The sequence below is a fragment of the Leucoraja erinacea genome, chromosome 11 (assembly GCF_028641065.1).
Source record: "Leucoraja erinacea ecotype New England chromosome 11, Leri_hhj_1, whole genome shotgun sequence".
Taxonomy (NCBI): Eukaryota; Metazoa; Chordata; class Chondrichthyes; order Rajiformes; family Rajidae; genus Leucoraja; species Leucoraja erinaceus.
The window spans coordinates 14,035,050-14,057,597 of NC_073387.1; the positions used below are offsets into that span (position 1 = coordinate 14,035,050).

The window sequence follows — 22,548 nt, forward strand, 5'->3', positions numbered from 1 at the left end:
CCTTTAGTTTCTCAGTGGAACATCCTCCAAGAATCAGGAGTAAAGACATGAATGGCTAAAGAACTTTTGAAAACCCAATATTTATCTGCTTCGGAAAAGCTTCATTTAATTATATATTATGTCCATTTCAAAAAGCAACAGGAAACCTTTTGCCCACACTCGGTATTGAACAGACCATGTGTTTTCTTTTGGGGGGGGAGGGATCTTGCAAAGGACCGGACCAGTAAAGTAGGGAATGTGAAGGACGATTCTGTCTAGCACACCGCCTGCTCCATGTATCACGAAGGCTTGTCCCCGTTGCAACTCGATGCTTCGGGCACCTTGCAATACACACTGTTGGAATTCTTGCAGCGGCAGCCCGGCCGTCTCACCGTGTCATAAAACTTTTGTGTCAGTTTGACGCATCCAGTGGCGGGCAGGTAGCAGAGTAAGCAAGGCAAGAACACAGACATGGTCCCCATACAGCACCAACGTGCCCAGCAGTTAGAGTGGGAGCAGGAGCATGGGTGGTCGGCGCTATATCCATCCTCGTCCTCGTTGGTACAGTGGTAGAAAATCCCTCTGACTAGACACATGCAAGTGACGTAATTCACCATGTCCTGCGGGCTGCACTGACATCTCTGGTTGCAAACCCACCAGTAGGGAAGGGTTCTGGGCGAGGTGCAATGGGTGCACTTGCACTTCCCGCAGCCCTCGCACAGCAACATGTGTTTGCCAGCCTCCAGGCGCTGCGAGCTGCCTTTCAGATCGACCGACTTGGGGCAAGACGACATGGGCTGCGACTGCACGGCGGCTCGCTGGTCGGCCACCGAGGGAGGGGCGGCATGGTCCAACAGCCTCTGGTCTGAGGAAGTGCTGCTGCTGCTGCTGATGGAGCCGGGTCTATCGCCCTGCGAGTCCCACGACACGCTGCTGTGGCCGGAGAGTTGGTGGTGGTCGCAGCCCAGGTCGCGGTGACTGCTCCCCGCGCTGTCCTGGTGAGGCAGCCTGTTGTGGCCGCTCGGGGTCTTGCTGCTGGGCTGGGCGATGATCGGGTTCTCCACGTAATCGTTCTCCAGGTGATTGGGCTTCATTTGGTCCATGGGCAAGATTGTCGTGTGTTGCAATCTGCTGTATGGCAAGCGGCCCTCCAGCAGCGGCTGAAACACGGACGCGGGACTTCCCGCATTCCCCAGGGAAACCCGGGAATCCATTTGATTAAATCCTCCTTGGTCCTCACTCAGAATTCCAACCCCTGTAACACAGGACAATTAGACACTTTAAAATGCTGCCATGTTCAAATCAAGCCAACATTCCTCAACAATGATAGACGCAAAATGCTGGAGTAACTGAGCGGGTCAGACAGCATCTCTGGAGAGGAGGAATGAATGGGTGACGTTTCGGGTCGAGATCTTTCTTCAGACTGCCCGAGGAAGGGTCTCCCTCCACCCGAAACGTCACCTATTCCTTGTCTCCAGAAATGTTGTCTGACCCGCTGAGTTACACCAGTTTTCTGTGTCTATCCTCAGTTTAAACTAACATCTGCAGTTCCTTCCTACACATTCCTTAACAATTAGTCCGAAGAACGGTCCAAGACCCGAAACGTCGTATATCTATGCTCTGTAGGGATGCTGCCTGACCCGCTAAGTTATCCAGTATTCTCTTTTGTAAACCAGCACCTGCAGTTCCTTGTGTCTATTCCTTACCAGTGCACCAGGGCATGGGTGGAGAGGGGGCAACTTACTTTAAATATTACTACTGAATTCGAAATATTGATACATTTTATGGATGTTTGCACCCAAGGAAATTATCTCGCATTGAAGATTTAATTTTTCAATCCCGTGGATTTTTGGGATCGAAATCGTTTGTTCTTCAAGCCAAAACCTCCAGCAAAGACAATCAAATCAAGGCTGCAGTCCTGACATTAATAGATTCGTAGATTCTAATAGTATTGTAGATTCGGTGATTCCTAGCCTCATGTGCTTTAAGCAAATCAAAACGAAAACAGTACTAGGAAATATGAAAACTATAGGTGACTCAAGACCTTTACAAAAATTATTGATAGAAAGGACAACCCTGATTATCTAAACCATCAATCGAGTCAAGTCAAGAGTGTTTTATTGTCATATGTCCCAAATAGAACAATGAAATTCTTACTTGCAGCAGCACACCAAAACTGTGTAAATGTAGTACACTGTAAACAATATAATAAACGGGAAACAATGTTCAATGTGTGTATATATGCACATATACATTTAAACACAAAAAGCTGGAGTAACTCAGTGGGACAGGCAGCACCTCTGGAGAGACCCTTCTTCAGCTCTCGACACGAAACGTCACTCATTCCTTCACTCCAGAGATGCTGCTTGTCCCGCTGAGTTACTCCAGCTTTTTGTGTCTATCTTCGGTTTAAACCAGAATCTGCAGTTCCTTCCCTTTTCACATACGCACGCATTACAAAAAATAATTGTACAATAATAGTCTATGAAGTTCAGAGCTTATTTGGAGGTTGTAGTGATGACACACCGGTTCCTTGTCAGTTGTAATGTTCAGTTGCTATATAGAAGCGCCAGCCCTGAATTGTCCCGTGCTTATATCCAGACCGATTTGCCCTCTATATATTTTTCTCCCACTCTTTCGCATTGGACTTGCTGACTGTCAGATTTCTATTCATAAACCCGAACTTGGTGCAGTAGCCCATTGAGAGGGCAAGGCAGCTGTGTGTTAGCCCCGCAATAATTTCCCCCTGTTTTCTATTAGAAATAGTCATGTTAAATAATGTATAAACGGTCTAAAACATTCGCACACACAGACCGAGACGGATGTCTTGAGAAAATAATGTCATCAAAATGTCCCCGATTAAACCGTTCCTTTATTTATTGGGAGGTTAAGGATACTCTAGCAATGTTTTATCAACTAAAATGCCTCCTTTAACAAAAGTAACACAAAAACAGATGGTTATTCCAGATATTTAACGTTAAAAATTACAAGCGGGCATAAGGCGATGTTTTGGATTCTAAATGATACGACATTTGAACGAGCACAATAAGAGACGGAAGGATGAATCACTATTATAATTTTAACCGTGGAAGACGGCGCGTCTGCCTCTCGGGCGCAGTCAATAATGGAATTTCATTCATAAAATTGCCGATTAATGAATGGAACCATTTGGCAGCACTCCGGGAGGCCAGGACGCGTTTTCCATCAATCTGAATAATCGATGGAAGCCATTGAAGGATACAATGAAACATATTTTCACAATAATCCCCCCATTTGTAATTGCAAGAGACGGGTTCGCACAATAAACTCAATTTCGACTAATAAAAACGATCAGCTCGAAAATGTCATTAAATTCGATTCTAACCTGAGAGTCGGGTTCCCCGTTTTCAATTTTAATTAATACAACCAGTCTGTGCTAAGATACCGGAAAAGCATATTAACAGCCCCAATACGTATCATTGCGAGTTATTTTATAGGTCGCCCCTTTACAGTATCTTGTCGAAATCTAAAGTGAAACCGACCTTTGAAATGAGTCCTTTTCAGTGTACAATATTTATGCATACAGCTGGTTTTCTCACTTTGAAATGAACAGAAAGAATACAATTCAGTATTGATTTTAAAATGTATTAGTCTTGTTAAAAAAAAACACTTATTACCCGTTCTTTGCAGCAAGAGAATCAGAATCGCATAATTATAATGTATATAAACTCACGATTGTAATGTTCACGCCAATAATAAATATAATATACTTACTTTCAACGTCCCCAGAATAATAACAAGCTCCGCTAACACCCAGGTGCAATAAGGGGCTGGCTGCGCTGCTTTGTAGATGCAGTGCCGCTCGGCGTGAGGGCGCACAGTGCCGGATTCTGCGTAATTTTGTGAATGAAACCTTTGGCAGCGGTCGGGCGGGTAGTATTTTCTTCAATGGTACATTAAATCAACAGCAAATGCAAAAATAAAAGACGTAAACTTAATAACCCAGCCGCTGCACTGTTGAGCGTGGGGAGTAGAGCAGATGCAACCGTTGCTTTTGTAGATTCACAGTGGAGACAGTGGCTGAATCATGGATACACTGCGGAGTCTCCAGCTCTGCGCCGTCCATCAGCCCCGCTTTCTGTGAAATGCAATTTTTTTCGCTCTCGCTCGGCGCTCATGAATGGAGAGGCAGAGTCGGCACAGTGCGCAGGCGCCTTCCCCCCAGCGCCCTCTGGGTATTGTAGTCCCAACCTCGTCCACTGTCCCAATGGTACTGGGAGCATTGGACTACAGCTCCCGTCAGCCGCCGCGCTACGCCTCCGCTTCCCACGGCTTCATTTGCATAGCGCCTTACTATAGGGCGCGGGTACATGCCCGCCATGCTGATTGGATAATTAAAGAGGAAATGCCGCATCCGGTCGAAACTGATTGGACGAAAGCCAGTGGGCTCGTAAACCCGCGCTCTGATTGGCCAGTGCGGTGTTCATTGAAACATTCACTGAGATTGTTGTGAATTAAAGAATGGAGTCAGATGTGGTTTAAAGGGACATCGCCTTTTTGCACCGTCACAATAGCCTCTTCACAGAAACTTGCAGACAAAACGCAATGTCGACTATTTGTACTTCTTTATCATTAATTGCTGCAGTGCATATCACCCCTGTCAAAAGGTGATATATTTAGTTAAGCCAATACTTACACGCGTTGCAATGGAGGAAAGTAATCTTTGCTAAATGCAGGCAGCTCATCTTTTTGAATTGCCAAATGCAACTATAGCTGCCGCAGGGTCATAGTACAATCACGATTATATTGTAGACAGAAGAGGCTGCAAATGCCGAAACCTTGAGCAAAATACAAAGTGCTGTGACTATTCTAAATGATAAATATTTAGTGTCTAGATGAGTAGAACACATAATTAAAATTATTAACAACTATTCTGTTGCATTTTATATTTGGCAAATATCGTGCCTTAAAGAAACCTACCTCAAACCAGAGATGTGTGTGTAATATGTATAGGCCCTATGGTGCTGTTATTCACCAAGGGAAATAACAGAGACAGGACTGCCAATAAAACAGTCTTTATTGAAGACAGTCCACTTGCAACTAATACCAGTGGTTTGTGCAGTAATCTATCACATGACATGCTGCTTTGTACACTCTGTTCTTAAAGGTGAACTTACTGGCACTGTATGGCTTCAAAATGATGATAAAGCCATACCAACTACCAATTGCAACTGTCTCCATAATCAATTATATTGATAATACATTGTATAATATAATGTGAACAATTGTAAAAAATAAACGCAATGTAGGCCCAGAGCAAATCAACTGCTACAATAATTACAATTATACATTGAACTTATTTATTCAGCAATCTGCCAGTTCTTATCACAACTATATCTACTTTAGCTGCTTCTTAATGTCCTTCATCTTTATGCCTCTGCTTTCAAGCCATCTTGCATCCTGATTCTCACACTGACTCCCTGCAGACACTGGACTTTCCCTTTTTCTGCAATCCTCTTTAAGTCAATAAGTTATCTCCTACGACTTTTGTTCTCTGGATGGTCACTAAAGCTCACAATTCAAGCTCCCCTGTCATATTGTGTCTCCACTTTATTAAGCTCACTTCATTATGCCTGTATGTGCTATGACATTCATTATCGGATATTTAGAGCCTTTGAGTTGCCTCCACATTGCGATGTAGTTCTCGCAAAGCAGCTGACTCAGTTGGTTCTCTTCATTCAGGAATACTGCAACAAAGGTTTAGTGGGCGCCGGACGGTTTGTTAGAACTAGTCAAGTTTCACCTTCTGCATCTGTGCCGGACTCAATTAAAAGAACCTCACTACTACACTCTGTGCTGAGCCTTCAGTCTTCCAACTTATCTGTGATTTCTACTGTGGATAGATCATCCTGATTATAGTCCAATCACAACATGTAGCTGGTACAGTCACTCCCCCACAGCACCAAAGACCCAAGTTCGTTCCTGACCTTTGGTGCTGTCTATGTAGAGTTTGCTTGTTCTCCCTGTGACCATCTGGGTTTCCTCTGTGTGCTCCGGTTTCCTCCCACGTCCCAAAAATGTGCTGGTTTGTAGATTAATTGGCCTCTGTAAATTGCCCCTAATGTGAAGGGATGAGACAGTGGGGATAACATAGAACTAGTATGAATGGGTGATCGATGAGGACTCAGTAAGCCAAAGGCCTGTTTCCATGCTGCTTCTCTAAAAACGAAAACTAAACTAAATCGGACCATGGACTCTTCCTCAGAAATAATTACTACTGAAGATAGTAAATATGCTCTCAAAATGCTAAATTATTCTCCAAACATTGCCTTGTACTCAGGCTGGTTATAATAGACTCCCCTTTAACTATCCATTCTTAGATTAGTTAATTTTCTATGACAGGTCTGCTGGTTTCCTGTGAGCTGCTGACTTAGGGGTATAGAATCATACCACACAGAACAAGTCCCATCATGGCTATGCTTCCCTTTAAGTACTATATATATTAATCCCATTAACCATCCCATACCTCTCAAGCCCAGCTGGTATGCTTGGACAGTGCCATTGCACCCAAATGCACAAATGGCTATTGAATCTCTTTATTGCCCAATCTATGATTCTTTCAACATCCAAATCCCTCAATACAATCAAATCAATCTGGTCCAAACCATGGTTGCTGGAGATAGACACAAAATACTGGAGTATATTAGCGGATCATGCAGCATCTCTGGAGAAAAGGAATAGGTGACGTTTCTCAACCCTTCTTCAGGCTGAAAGATGAGGGGAGGGGATGGAAGCTGGAGACAAGAAAAAGCTAAAACAAAGCAGGGCAGGCAACAGATGACTATTTTCCAATTCCACCCCCTCCCACCCACCTCTATCTTTCAGTCTGAAGAAAGGCTCTGACCTGAAAAGTTACCAGTTCCTATTCTCTGGAGATGCTGCCTGACTAGCTGAGTTACTCCACCATTTTGTGTCTATCTGCGGTATAAACCGGCATCTGCAGTTCCTTCCTACACACATGTTTGCTGGTGGATGTCTACGGTCCATAGCAACAACAGGCATGCAATGAATCTTCTCCACTGACTGTAACCCAACTATGCACCTCCCCCATAGCTGGCAGACTCCCACTTGCACAGGTGCCCGACAACATTTTCAGCTGACTCGATGCAAAGTGCTTACGGTATTTCCGATGCACATCCTGGATTACAACCAGACCAATACTGTGGTATCAATACACTGCAGCATTTTGCTGCTTTCTCAATCAATAAAGTGTTCTTAAAGATACTGATGTTCACATCCTCCTTAGATGCACAATAGATGACATTCAGCACTCCTGGTTATGCCTTCTTATTATCCAGTTTCACTATGTTTCGAGTCAAAACGTCACCTATTCCTTTTCTCCAGAGATGCTGCCTGACTTGCTGAGTTACTCCAACGCTTTGTGTCTATGTTCAGTGTAAACCAGCATCTGCAGTTCCTTTCTACACATTCACCATGTGTATGATATCCCAGTTCTTCACCTCTACATCCTTGACCCTTGAGCTCAAGAGCAGCACGGTGGCACAGTGGAAAAGGTGCTGCCTTACAGTGCCAGAGGCCCGGGCTGTCTCGGATTATACCCTGATTATAGGTACTGTCTGTACGGAGTCTGTACGTTCTCCCCATGACCGCGTGGGTTTTCCTCGGGTGCTCTCCAAAGACGTACAGGTTTGTAGGTTAATTGGCTTCTGTAAAAATTGTAAATTGTCCCGTGTGTATAGGATTGTGCTAGCGTACGGGGATCGCTGGCCGGTGCGGACTCGATGGGCCGAAGACATTGAAGGGATTGAACCCAGGTCTCTAGCGCTGTAAGGCAGCAATTCTACCGCTGTGCTATCGTGTGCCCTATTCATCTTATCCACACCCATATTGATTCTATACCACTCTATAAGGTCACCCAACAGCTTCCTACACTCCATACTTTAAAGTAGATACTTTACAACCCGGGGTGAGAAAATAATCTATGCATCACTCTCCCCGATTTAGACTTGCTGAGTGCCAATCTCTCAGAGCATAACAAAGAGATTTGATCACCCTAGAACACAATCACTCACAATCAGCTCTCCACATGAAAAGGGCATAATCTGATGGCTGATCCATAGCTGTTCTTTTTTTGTCCACCACATCTTTGGTTCCTGGATGTATGTACCTAACAACACAGCCAACAACATGACATGTTATTAAGAAACAAAGAACTGCAGATAGTGGTTTATACCAAATATAGACACAAAGTGCTGGAGTAACTCAGCGGGTCATGCAGCAATACTGTATTTGGAGAAAAAGGATGCGTGGCGTTTCGGTTCAGTTCAAGCCTGAAGTTCAAGATCAAGTGAGTTTATTGTCATGTGTCCCTGTATAGGACAATGAAATTCTTGCTTTGCTTTCGCACACAGAACATAGTAGGCATTTACTACAAAACAGATCAGTGTGTCCATATACCATAATATAGATATATACACACATGAATAAATGAACTGATAAAGTGCAAATAACAGATAATGGGTTATTAATAATCAGAGTTTTGTCTGAGCCAGGTTTAATAGCCTGATGGCTGTGGGGAAGTAGCTATTCCTGAACCTGGTTGTTGCAGTCTTCAGGCTCCTGTACCTTCTACCTGAAGATAGCAGGGAGATGAGTGTGTAGCCAGGATGGTGTGGGTCTTTGATGATACTGCCAGCCTTTTTGAGGCAGCGACTGCGATAAATCCCCTCGATGGAAGGAAGGTCAGAGCCGATGATGGACTGGGCAGTGTTTACTACTTTTTGTAGTCTTTTCCTCTCCAGGGCGCTCAAGTTGCCGAACCAAGCCACGATGCAACCGGTCAGCATGCTCTCTACTGTGCATCTGTAGAAGTTAGAGAGAGTCCTCCTTGACAAACCGACTCGCCGTAATCTTCTCAGGAAGTAGAGACCCTGATGAGCCTTCTTGATAATTGCAATAGTGTTCTTGGACCAGGAAAGATCTGCAGAGATGTGCATGCCCAAGAATTTGAAGCTCTTGACCCTTTCAACCATCGACCCGTTGATATAAACGGGGCTGTGGGTCCTGGTTTGAAATGTCACCTATCCTTTTGCTCCACAGATTCTCCTGACCCACCGAGTTACTCCAGCACGTTCTGTCGGTCTAGGACATGTTATTAGCTGCTTATTAAAGTGTAAAATTCTACAGGAGTTCTACGGCGGGTTCAGAAGAGAGAATATCTTCCCATTAATATGTCTGGATTAGAAAACACAACTCAGAAGTGATGGGACCTAATCCTCATTCCATACAATCACCTGAACTGTTTGCCAACTAAATGCCAGTATGCAACTATTAATCAGCAATTCTCTTCAGTCGACCATAGACATAGATTATGACCCTAGAATGTAGAATAACCCCAGAATGAGATAGAAGTGGAGATATTTACCAACAAATATTACAAATGGAACAAACTGAGGCACACTCCAACCGTGACAAGAACAGTAGGCAAGAGGGGTGAAGGGGGAAGATTTAATAGGAACCTGGGATGCAAGCAGAAGCCTCCACGTGGTGCATCACGGGCAATGCTGACGGCAGGAACTGTATCACAGTGACTGACTGAAGTAGCCAATTCTGCAACCGTCACTGACCGACCAGAAAGATGTGATATAGAAGATGGCCGGACACAAGGAAGAAGAAGTAGGGACCTGTGAGGCAACTATTTTTACACAAAGTGTGGTGGGTGTGTGGAACAAGCTGCCAGAGGAGGCGGTTGAGGCAGGTACTATCACAAAGTTTAAAAGACATTTGGACGGGTACAGGGATAAAATAGGTTTAGAAGCTAATGGGCCAATCGCAAGCAGGTGGGACTAGTGTAGATGGAGCATGTTGGTCGGCATGGACGAGTTGGACCAGAGGGGCTGTTTCCATGCTGTATGACTAGGACTAATAGGCATTCAAAAGTAGCTGTGGCACATTCAAGAGATTCTAGGAACATCCATAAAAGAATTGAGTGAGAGTGGAAACTGTACAGAAAATTTCCTCCAAGTTTAGTGACAGCAAGAAACTCAGTCCTATTGTTACAATGCACTAAACACACACACACATGCACAGTGGCAATACACATTATTGAATGCTGATAAGATGCTTCTAGCAATGGAAGAATCTAGAACCAGAAGGCACAGCCTCTGAATAAAAGAACGTATCTTAAGAATGGAGACGAGGAGGAATTTATTTAGCCGCAGGGTGGTGAATCTGTGGAATTCATAGCTATTGATTGCTGTGGAGGCCATGTAATTGGGTATTTTTAAAGCAGAGATTGATAGATTCCTGATTTGTAAGGGTGTCCAAGGTTACAGGGAGAAGGCAGGAGAATGGAGAGTGAAAAATAGATCAGCCAGGATTGAACGGATGAGTAGACTCGATGGGCTGAATGGCCTAATTCTGCTCCTGTGTCTTATGGTCTTACGACAAGCTATAGTAAAAAAAAAGCACTGGATTTATTTATTTTATTTTCACTGTATTCCAATTACAACTCATTTTAGTAATGTAAGATGAATGAGTACGGCACAAGCTTACTAATATTCGCACTAAAAATACTCAATGAAAATATCCCATATCAGCTTGCGTTTTTTAACTATATATTTCCAAGTCCAGAACTCTGCCAAAACTATTTCACTGCCACCTTAAGCTACAGATTAAGATTTATAGTTTACATTATAAGAAATTTCCAGAGTAATAATACATGTTGCTGCATAAGTTTGAAAAGCCATTAATTTCTTCCTTAGGCGCCTTGGAAACTCGCAGAATGAAACCATTAAAGTTCCAAAGTTTATTCTTCAGCATCCTCTCAAGTCCCTCAGGTAATGTAAATTCCTTTAAGATTGACAAATCTCCTTACAGTGTTCCGCGGAGTTAAGTTTGAAAAAAAATCTAGGTCATTGTTTATTAGCATCAATAGGCAAACTTTAAAAAAAAAGGTCATATTATTCTTAATTGTTTTCACAAAGAGCAACACTTAATGCGCAAGTACTAATCCATCTCTGCAGCAGGTATTATACATAAAAGCATTTTACACCGCTGCATGCTGCAATCCACACAAACATACCTCTCCACAGATCAGCTCTATTGAAAGATGCCACTGGGAGATTATCACTGCTACCTCTCTACCAGGCGGCTGCTGAGACACAGAATGAGGATGCAGGTGGGCGGGAGCGTGCAGACTGTGTTCGCTCAGCCCACCCACATCAAACAACGACAGCCCCTCGCCATGCAGCAGGGTTGCTACCCCGCTCAGCATCAATTGAAAGCACACACTTTTAATTAAAAATATTTTTGAACTGGTAGAATGTTCACAGTGCAACTGCAGTACAAATGATACAATCTTTGACATTTATGTTTCAGGCACATTTGTCTTTAAATTCCTGTGTGATAGTTTTGTTTAGTTTAATTTAGTTTAGTTTAGTTTAGTTCAGTTTAGTTCAGTTTAGTTTAGTTCAGTTTAGTTCAGTTTAGTTTAGTTTAGTTGAGGGATACAGATTGAAACATGCCCTGCAGATTACCACGTCCACTCCGACTATTGATCACCCATTCACACTAGTTTTATGTTATCCTACTTTCACAGCCACTCTCTTCATCCTAAGGCGAATGTTACAGAAGCCAATTAAGCTACAAACTCACACGTCTTCGGAATGTGGGAGGAAACTGGAACACCCGGAGGAAACCCACACGGTCTCAGGGAGAATTTGCAAACTCCACATAGACAGCACCCAAAGTCAGGATTGAACCCAGATCTCTGGCACTTTGAGGCAACAGTTCTACCAACTGCGCCTCATTGAAAATTTGAATGGTATTTCAGGTTCTGTGACCCAATTCAACATTTTGATTTAACTCTTGGACTGAGTTGGTTTGCCTCTTAAAAACAGTATGAAAATATTTATCATTCTGTGAGGAAAAGGAACATTCCACCACTGAGATACATTTAAAGAACACCTTAGATCACAGATAAATGTAAGAGTTTCAATTCCAACGTCTTTTGTTTCAGTTTAATTTAGTTCAGAGATTCAGCATGGAAACAGGCCCTTCGGCCCATCAAATCCACACCAACCATCGATTTACCCATTTACACAAGCTCTATGTAGGAAGGAACTGCAGATGCTGGTTTAATCCAAAGATGGACAGACAACATCTCTGCATCTCTGGAGAGAAGGAATGGGTGGCGTTTTGGGTCGGTACCCTTCTTCAGCCAAGTTATGTCTATCACACAAGGTCTATGTTATCCCACTTTCTTATCCACTCCCAATATGACCAGGATTAGCAATTCTACACTTTATGTTTAATGCAAAATTACAACTTTAGGTGAAAACTTTAGAAAATGGCCATTTCATACAGGTAATAACCTGTGCGATCACAGTTCTGTTTCATTGTATCCAAGCCAACTAACAAGAAACGCAAAGTATTGGTCAGGATAAACTGATATGATGGGATTTTGCCCGAAACGTTGCCTATTTCCTTCGCTCCATAGATGCTGCCTCACCCGCTGAGTTTCTCCAGCACTTTTGTCTACCTTCTAATTGCAATTATTTGTTCACTTTCAATTTAGTTATTAATTGGGTAATTCCATTAAAACTGCAAACTAATAAATGTTTTTCACAGAAGTGATATGGCGACTAAAATGTGTCGACATCTTCGAGTGACCTTTTTCTTTCAGTCAAAATTTGATATTGCCTGAAAATAGGCCATTCAGCCCACTGAGTCTATGCTGACCATCGAGTTCCGATTTACACTCATCTAATCTTATGCCCCAAACATTCCCATCAATTCCCCACCCCCTCCCCCACCCCCACCCCAGATTCTAATACTCACCTACACACAGGGAACAATTTATAGCGGCCAATTAACCTGCAAGGCGCATGCTGTTGAGCATTAATGAAGGCATGAAAAAGGTCAGGAAGGAAAACGTTATGGCTAGATCAAGTTTCTGCACAGTGACACAGCAAGTGGAGCTGCTGCCTCGTTGCTCCAGTGAAAAAGGTTCAATTCTAACGTCCGCTGTTATCAATTTGGCATTTGCACGATTTTCCTGGAGCCACATGTGTTTCCTTCAGGTTAATAGACTGCTGTAAATTACCCCAGTGGTGGAAGTGAGTGGTCGAATATGGGTGGAGTTGAGGAAAATGGGATCAGTATCTGAAGAAGGGGCTCGACCCAAAACGTCATCTTTTCAGATAATCCTTTTCTCCAGAGATGCTGCTTGACCCAGTGAGCTACTCCAGTTTTTTGTGTCTATCTTTGGCATTTGCAGCTCCTTCCTGCACATTAGTGTAAGATGGATTGATGTGGATGGTCACCGCAACTTCGCTAGGCCACAAAAGGCCTAGTTCTAAGATGAACGTTTATGATTCTATGACTCATAACAATCATAAAATAGGGTGTGTGTATTGCTTCTTAGTCTAGAGACTATTTATATCAAAAGAGAAACTTTGAACATTACTAAGTTTCAGGATGTCCCAGTATGCATCGTTGAAAGTTGTTGTAGTGAAAGAAAAGGTTCCCGCAATCAACAAAAGATAACGTGGTGATGTTATTTCGGAGACGTTGATCAAGAGATAACACCAGATAACTTCCCTGCTCATCATCAAGGTTCATCAACATGGTTCCATCCAAATATCGCTGGTTATATATATTTAATTAAAATTCTTTGTTTTTTACATATATTTCGTCTCATTTACAGCATAGTTTTATAACAACCACAACTAAAATATGCAATGCCAATTATCTTGTTGGAAAGAAAGCAGCCATTTAGTGTTTAATTACATTTAAAAACAGGACTGAGAAAGATAGCTTAAGCCCCTGTCCCACTGTTTCCGTGCGGTTCCCAGAGGTTTTTGTCAGTCTTCCTACCTGCTTCCACTATCTACAACCTCTGGCAACCACCTGCAACCTCCGGGAACCACACGGAAACCTTCGGTGGGGCACAAAGTCTCCAGAGATTTCCGTTCAGGTTTCCTAAGTGGGACAGGGGCATAAGTCAGAGACGATCATTCTTGTCTGGCGTTGGCCGAGAGAAAACTATTTAACAAGACTCTATGTCCCTTTTTGAGTAGCGCCTTGGGATAGTTAATGGGTGCAGTAGTAGAGTTGCTGCCTCACAGCGCCAGAGACCCGGGTTCAATCCTGACTATGGGTGCCGTTAGTATTGAGTTTGTACGTTCTCCTCGTGACCATGTGGGTTTTACCCGGGTGCTCCGGATTCCTACAACACTCCACAGTCATACAGGTCTGTAGGTTAATTGGCTTTGGTAAAAATTGTAAATTGTCCCTAGTGTGTAGGATAGTACGGGAAATGTTGGTCTGCATGGGCTCAGTGGGCTGAAGGGCCCGTTTCCACTCTGTATCACTAAATTAAACTAAACTAAACTGATGATTGGTCTCGACCTGAAAAGTCATCTATTCCTTTTCTCCAGAGATGCCGCCTGGCTCGCTGAGTAACTCCAGCTTTTTATGTCAATCTAAACTAAACTTGAACAGGTGCCCAAATATCAGTGCAACCTTGGGACTGGGTTGACATGATTAGTTTACCAGGTAGTTTTACATTTTGGCCATAGGGGAATATTCTGACAAGACTTCAGTCCCCAGTATGGATGACAGTAATGATCTTGAAATCTCCTGGAGACAAGGAAAACATCCCGTCTGCACACCAATCATCCTTGCTGAAAAGTGCATGTGTGTATATTTGGAGTACATTCAAAATCAGATGTAAATAACATCACACATGGTTAGGCAGCCCACCAACTGTATACGGTGGGGGGGCTGCCAAATGATGGGTGATACGTAAAAGGACACAAAGTGTTGGAGTAACTCAGCAGGTCAGGAAGCATCTTGACAGAACATGGATAAGTGACGGAGTCTGAAGAAAGGTCTCGACCCACAACGCCTCCCGTTCCTTCTCTCCAGCAGTTGCCTGTCCGCTGAGTTAATCCAGCATTTTGTGTCTATCTTTTACGGATAGGTGACATTTCTTCAGAAGGGTCTTGACCTGAAACGTCACCTATCCGTGATCTCCATAGATACTGCCTGACCTGCTGAGTTAGTCCAGCTCCAGCACTTTGTGTCCTCTTGTGTATTAACCAGCAGTTCTTTCTGCATTTCTTTGTATATCTTAATGACGGGTGATGTTACTTACATCTGTAATATTGGTGATATTCCGATATATATGTATACATTAGCATCTTTCTCTTGGGAAAAAAAGAGGTCCATAGACCCTCTGATAGCCCGTGAATAATCCCTACTTTGGGCGTGAGGCAGAGGATGCCTGTTACCTTTGGAAACACATCAGAGCAAGGAACAGATGCCTCCAGGCAGTAGAGGAAGGAAGGAAATTGGAAAAGAAAATTGGTGAGAGAAAAAAAAGTTAACCTGTTTGCCGACTGCCACGGTGGAGATTTTGTGTATAAAGTACATTTGGGAAGCATTAACTTTTGCCTAGATGTCACTGTGACACTGCGGTCTTTGAAGTTAAGGATCTATAATTAGGAAAACAGAATACAACATCTTGAATGCAGGAGTTTTATTTTGTTGCCTGCAATTGAATCTTGTACAGTCAAGGAAATGTCCCTCCTCTTTTGTTAAATTGTGAAATTGGGTTAAAGGTAACGTGAAATGATGAACTCATTTGCTCATTGCAGGCAGAATTTCACGTCTTAATTATTGATATTCACTGTCTATTCAAGGGAATTTCAATTCTCCCCTTGTACCTTTGTCCTGCTATGTAGCAAAAATATATATGCTCGCAAAATCACCAATTGTAATCATTAGAAACACTGGAGAAATGGTCCATTATTCCTGTGCAAGTCCTCTGCTTGCATTGCTCCCTTATCACCAGTTAGGACATACCGAGTTAAGCTAAAATATTGTACTTTATTTTATAGATGTTTTAAGCAACAGGTCCTGTGAAATGAGCACCCCTTTAACTCGGGGACCTGAGTTTAAAAAAGAGTGAGCTTTTATGTCTCCCCCTCTCTCTCCCTCTCTCTCTCTGCCTGTCTCTCTCCCTCACTCCCCCTATCTCCCTCTCCCTTTCCCTCTCCCTCCCACCATCTATCTCTCTCTTTCTCCCACTCCCCCTCCCTCCTTCCCTCTCTCTCTCCTTCTCTCTCCCTCCCTCTATCTCCCTTTCCCTCTCCCTCCACTCTACCTTTCTCTCTCTTTCTCTCTCTCTCTCTTCCTCTCCCCCCTCTCTCTCTCTCTCTTCTCTCACTCTCTCTATCTCCCTTTCCCTCTACTCTATCTTTCTCTCTCTCTTCCTCTCCCTCTCTCTCTTTCTCTCTCTCTCTTTCCCTCTCCCTCCCGCTATCTCTCTCTCTTTCTCCTTCTCTTCCTCTCTATCTCCATCTCCCTCTCCCTTTCCCTCTCCCTGTCCCTCCCACTCACTATCTTTTTCTTTCTTTCTTTCTTTATCTTTATCTTTCTCTCTCTCCCCATCCCTCCCTCTCTCCTTCCTCGTCGCATTCTCTTCTTTCAACTGCTTTTGAGATTTCTAAAATGAACCCATAGTCTAGCCCTGATATGCCAAAGTACAAAACAGTCCACAGTTAAATGCAAACAAAATGGCAGTTTCAGAGAAGTCAGAAAGAGATTGCAGAGGAAAGGATATGCAGTGGGAAAGAGTGCGTTTCTGAGACTGAGACCGAGGTGAAGGAGCATTGTTGGGACAGAGTAAAGAGAGATTTATTTAACATCTGTCCACACTATAATCACAACTGACAGTAATTGATGGTAACCTTGCATGCCAAGAATGGAAAAGTATTCAATTTCGCAGAATCTTCCGGACCCCAAAACAACATAAAGTTTGTGAAACTTTAGAGAACTGCCTGAATTAATACTAAATTCTATTAAACCAGATAACAGGAAACTATCAAGTCAGTTCTATGTTTAATGAATTAGCTGTTGAAACTACTGAAGTTATTACAGAAATAGTTAGGTACAATTAAATACAGATCAGCAGTGTCTGATAATGGCTCATTGGAAATGAGAGTTCATGAATTAAATGCTTTCAATGCTTGTAAAATTAGGGCAATATCAAATGTTACCAACAAAGGGGATCTAGAGTTCCTGACACACACTCAGAAAGACATCAACGTGGAAGGGTCAGATACAGGTCTTTCTGTTCTTTCTCAGTGAGCAGTCATTTGAATGCTCAGGCAATACGAGGCAGGTGGAGTGGATAAACTCACAAAACAATACTTCCTCAGTACTAAAAAGAGACACAAAGTGCTGCAGCAACTCAGCAGGTCAAGCATTCTGGATAATGTGGATAGGCGATGTTTTGGGTCGGGACTCTTCTTCAGACTGCTACTAACTTCTTCTTCTTGGGTATGGAGTGCACAGCCTAAAGTTGGAGGACAACTTGTTCTATTTGATTGTGCATCGTTGATTGCATTCGTCGAAACAGGGCGGACCACGTGAAGTTTACAACCTCCAACCCACACTGGTACTAACCAGTACTAGTTACAGCAACTGAGCTAGCACCTTAATACCAACTCAGAATAGCTGGGCAGTTGTCCCACTACAATTTGCAGGAACCTGCTCTGTGCAAATTGGCTGCATATTTTGCTGCATAACACCACCGACTGAGCATCTAAGGCACTTTGCGTATTTTGAGTTGCCTCTGAATGTCCCAAGATTAGTTTAGTTTGACTTAGAGATACAGCACGAAAACAGGCCCTTCGGCCCACCGAGTCAGCACCGACCAGCGATCTCCACATACTAGCACTATCCTACACACTAGGGGTGATTTACAATTATGCCAAGCCAATTAATCTACAAACCTCGATGTGTCTGGAGTGTGGGAGAAAACTGGAGATCCCTAAAAAATGCCACGCAGGACACGGGGAAAACGTACAAACTCCATACAGACAGCACCCGTAGTCAGGATCAAACCCGGGTCTCTGGCGCTGTAAGGCAGCAACTCTACCGCTGCGCCACCGTGTCGTCCAGAGAACCATTGAATAAATGAGAACACTTTCTTATTTTGCAGTTCAAAATAGCACTTTGTCAGCAACCATGCTGAAATGCGACAGGACTGAGCGTATTAAGCGAAGGACATTCGGCCCTGTTGGATATGGCGCCCTGGTAGAGTTGCTGCCTCACAATGACAGATCTAGGTTCGATCCTGACTATGGAGTTTGTTTGTTCTCCCTGTGACTGCATGTATTTTCTCTGGATACTCCGGTTTCCTCAAACATCCCAAAATACATGCTTGTTTGTAGGTTGATTGGCTTCTGTAGTGTGCTATCTGGAATAGCAAAACTGGGATAGCATAAAGCTAGTGTGCAAGTTGTCGACGGTCAGCTTGGACTCAGTGGGCCGAAGGGCCTGTTTCCATGCTCTATGTCTAAACTAAACCCTCACAAGAGTCCAAAACTAAGTTGTGATCATAGCACTCAAAATCAATTGTAGTATTGTCTAAAGTCCATGCAAAGCTCAGTGATATTTATTTACAACTTCATAACTATTTAAAAAAAAACCCTCTGATCTTTTCTCGTGCTATTAAGATACGTTGGAGCTTGCCACTAACACAATGGGTTGTTTGATTCTTGTGGAATGCTAGGACAGTGCAGTAATAATCATTGTTTATGACTTTGGGTTACATGTTTCGGCAAAATCCCAGGGCCCTGCACTCCCTTAGAATAAACAGATTACCTCAATAGTGGAAGTGACTTCAAGTGGTTCTTCACTTGTGGTAAAAATAAGACTGTCAGATTTATCTTAATATGTCCGAAATGATTTGCGTTTCTCAATAATTTTTACCTTGTATAATTTAGTGGGTAAACGGCCGTGGTCCAATGGTCCAAATTACACACATCTATGAAAAATACAGTATGATCAAAAATATTTGGAGCAATGGAAATATTTATGAGGGTAGGGATTGCACAAGACTGATTAATTTGCACAGGTCCCACACTGTAATAAGCTGTCCGGAAATATGTAAAATTACATTCTCACCTAATTCTGCCAATTACCTATAGGCACACATCACATTGATCAGGAAGATTGTAGCTCAAGGTAATTCTCTGAAGTCAAGGCATGTTATTCCTGGTACAAACCATGTTGACAATGTTTGGTGTGGATATATATGTGTGTGAGGGACCTTAAGGGCCTGTCCCATGGGCATGCGACCTGCATGCGGCAAGCACGACCTAAAGGGTCGGTCCCACCAGCATGCGCCTGCAGCAGTGCGACCTAACGTGGTCGCTTGAGCCATATGGCCTCGCGGGGCCGGTCCCACTTTGATCGCCGGAGCCATATGGAGTTGTGCGGAGCTGGTCCCGACATCGCGTGGGGCTCCGATAAACTGAACGTGTTTAAAAATTCCGCGCGACAACGGCCTGCCGGCCCGCAGCCGCCTCGATGTCGTGTCACTCACTCGACCTCCGCGCGGCACCCGCTTCTGGTTTGGTTGCCGTATGCGGTATGGCTTAAGCGGCCACGTTAGGTCGTGCTTGCCGCATGCTGGTGGGATCGGCCCTTTGGGTCGCGCTTGCCGCATGCAGGTCGCATGCCCGTGGGACGGCCCTTTACTGAATTAGTGTATATACCGTGCACAGACCGGGTGTAAAAACAAAAAAACTGGTAATAACCAGATGCCGGTTTATACCAAAGATAGACACAAAGTGCTGGAGTAACTCAGTGGGACAGCCAGCATCTCTGGAGAAAAAGAATAGGTGATGTTTTGGGTCGGATCCCTTGGTCAGACTGAGTGAGCAGGGTGTTGGGTGGGTGGAGGGGGTGTTGGATGGCACATGTTGCTGGAGTCGGAAGATGAGCCCCGACCCGAATCATCCATTTCTCCAGAGATGCTGCCTGTCCCACTGAGTTACTCCAGCATTTTGTGTGTAGCTAGTGTAGATGTGCAAGAAGGTTGGCATGGTTGCGATGGGCCGAAGGGCCAGTTTCTGTCGCTGTGCAACTCCACGCACATCTACAATTCCCCCAAGATGACATTTACCCAATAATAGGAATTATGGCAGAGCTGTGGAAACAAGTCCAATAGATGTATAGAAAGACATTTATCACTTCTTTCCTTTAAAGTATAATATTTATACATCAACTGGAGCATTGCTACATTAACATTACCACTCTACCAACATCACCTTGGCAATAATGGTTTCTTTAATTTAGAATTGTAACCAGGAATTTAAATCATCTATTTAGTGACGATTAGCAAACAAGTTAAGATATTTGACCTTCATAGGGCGTCCGATGTGAAAATATGACCCAAATGATTCTGCGAGATATAATTCCAAGCTCACTCCCATCCAAAACCCCGTGCATTTTCTCAATGTATTATCAAAGCCCATCGCTGGTGATCACGGCCAGGACTTTAGGGAAACAAAAACATCACAGAACTGAATCCCAAAACACTAATAAAAATCTAATAACCCCATGTAATAAAAATGGGATTTGATTTATTAGGTCGCCAATAAAGCCATAGGCTTGATTATAAACAACAAGTTGAGGGAAGGCAACAAGCAAAGGTTTGGGGGGGGGGATCCTGGAGTCCCGTGTTATAGAAAGGGAACGTTTTTTAAAACAACTATAGACCGCCGTCCGGTCTAGGACTGGGTCAGCCTTTTTCCTGTAAAAGGTTTTTCAACTGTTTGCAATGCATGTCAAGATCAGGGCAAGGCTGGCGAGGGGGGGCGACTCGGGTGTACAAAAGCGGGTATTTTATTTCCAGTCAAATTGTGACAGGTTTGTAATCTCCACCCCTCTCTGAATGTTTTGGGTGTATGAATATATATATATATATATATTCAGCTTTCAAGATTAACAGAAACAATGTTTCGTGTCTTAGTCGCAAAGGAAGATTATTGGAATTCGACCCAATCTCTCAACATGTCAAAGAGCTGGGGGCGGGTGTAACAATAAACGCTTGAGATTGTTTAACAATTGGGAAGAGTAAACAATGATTAACATATTCGACTTCTAACGCGCAAAAGAATGAGCGGGCCGAGCAGCCTTATAAAAGGCTAAAAAGATTTCGGTTAGACGATGTGAATTAATTTTATTTTAAAAAGTCGCCTCCGTCTATTTAAACAGATCAGAATACACACTCTGGGATCGGGGGCCAATGTTTAGGTAGCCGTGCGGGAGAGTGGATGTGAATGGCTTGAGTTTGTGTGTGATGGGAGGGGTGAGCAGAATGCTTTCTTTAAGCAGCGCTGATACAGGCGGCCCGCCTGGCAGGCGCCCCGAGGCTCACAAAAGGACAGGATGTGTTCATTTGTAAGCAAATCACAGAACGGAAATTATTGTAATTTTCTCTAAAGTATCCCACTGTCTAGCTTTCTACGCGGCACCCCCTCCCGGCTCCTCCCCTGCACACAGAGGCAGCGGGGAAGAGGGGAAAAAAAGATCCGTTTAAACGCGCTGTGATGTTTATTCACGAGTCAAAGTACAAACTTTTAAAATACATAAATATTTTTTAAGAACCGAAGTGCTCCCCTCCCCCCCCCCCAGATGTTATAAAAAAAATCCCTGGTTGAAAAGAATCCTATTCCTAAAACTAGAACGCCTTAATCGGGGTTGTGAATGAAATTATTTTCTCATTGAATATTGCAAAATCATTTAATATAGTTTGAATTAATGTAGTATTTTGATATTTTTTCAGAAACCCTCCCCAGGCAAACTTGTGTTCTTTACACATCCCTCCTTGTGTTAAATTAAGAAACATTTCCATTTGCAAAAACAAAGAAACGCGGGAAGAATAAAATTATATTTAATTGCCCGTTGAAACGGGACGAAATGACAGCGTTGCACACATCGAGCTGAGAGCCTTTAAATGGGCGTTCGGTTGTTTATTGAGAAGAGAAATTAGAACACTAACAATTTTCTTTTAATTTCCGACTCGAAGTTTGCCAAAACTAGTTGGCGGTTTCGTGCAGTGAAGGAAGTTTGGTTTACAAGTTGAACGTGCATTGCTTGTGTGTGAAGCGAGGGAGGGAGGGGGGGAGGGAGAGGCTGGGAATAAAACAAATATAAACTTGGGATATCAATGAACTAACAAGGGCCGTTTTAAAGGGGAAGTTTGCTCATACAGTCACAGGTCAGTGCAGATTAGTTTTTCACGTTTACTTTACATGAAACACTCCCAATATTCTAGAGTCGTTTCTTTAACAGTTGGCTGAGATACCCCACTGTAAGGAAGGATCGCTCAAAGAAGTTCAGAAGTCAGGACACTCACCGTGAAACTGCAGCGAGCGGATCTTGGGAGTTCCTCTCTTTTTTCTTTCGATTGGTTTTGTGCGCTTTTCCAACCGATAAGACTCGCCATGTATCGATCGCCGCTGTTTGTTGTTAGCGTGCTGTTGCTGTCAATCTTCCTTTTTTTACAGCCCGGAAGAATCGGGGACTATACAAACAGGAGGGATGGGCGATATATCGCCCAATAACAACAAATGCACCATTCTACTACTTATAGCGATGAATTGGACCGGCCCGCCTGTTTTTGTTCAAGCCGAGACGAATATTGTGCTTCAGCCAATTGTAACATTCATAGAGAGAATGAAAAATAGAATTGGAAGAGGGAAG

At 43.4% G+C, this 22,548-nt stretch overlaps 1 protein-coding gene across 5 annotated transcripts; it reads right to left on the reverse strand.

The window, feature by feature from the left end:
• spry4 (sprouty homolog 4 (Drosophila)) lies at positions 1 to 22,385 on the reverse strand. Of its 5 annotated transcripts, XM_055642682.1 has the most exons (4): positions 22,202 to 22,385; positions 5,946 to 6,076; positions 3,501 to 3,556; positions 1 to 1,234 (listed from the first exon to the last, which is right to left on the reverse strand). In XM_055642682.1, exons 3-4 carry the CDS (start codon positions 3,538 to 3,540, stop codon positions 279 to 281), a joined length of 996 nt encoding a protein of 331 aa, XP_055498657.1. In that variant the 5' UTR covers positions 3,541 to 3,556; positions 5,946 to 6,076; positions 22,202 to 22,385; the 3' UTR covers positions 1 to 278. The 5 variants fall into 5 exon arrangements, with proteins under 5 accessions (XP_055498657.1, XP_055498656.1, XP_055498655.1 ...); XM_055642681.1 differs by lacking the exon at positions 5,946 to 6,076; XM_055642680.1 differs by lacking the exons at positions 5,946 to 6,076; positions 22,202 to 22,385 and adding an exon at positions 3,733 to 4,314.
• Positions 22,386 to 22,548: the final 163 nt, after the last annotated feature.

What these genes read in the sequence shown, in the direction of transcription:
- spry4 (XM_055642681.1), bottom strand. Translation starts at nt 3,540, where the DNA reads ATGCATAAATATTGTACACTGAAAAGGACTCATTTCAAAG. An exon ending in GAAAAGGACTCATTTCAAAG is followed by an intron (nt 1,235 to 3,500) that starts GTCGGTTTCACT and finishes CCTGTGTTACAG; the next exon opens with GGGTTGGAATTCTGAGTGAG.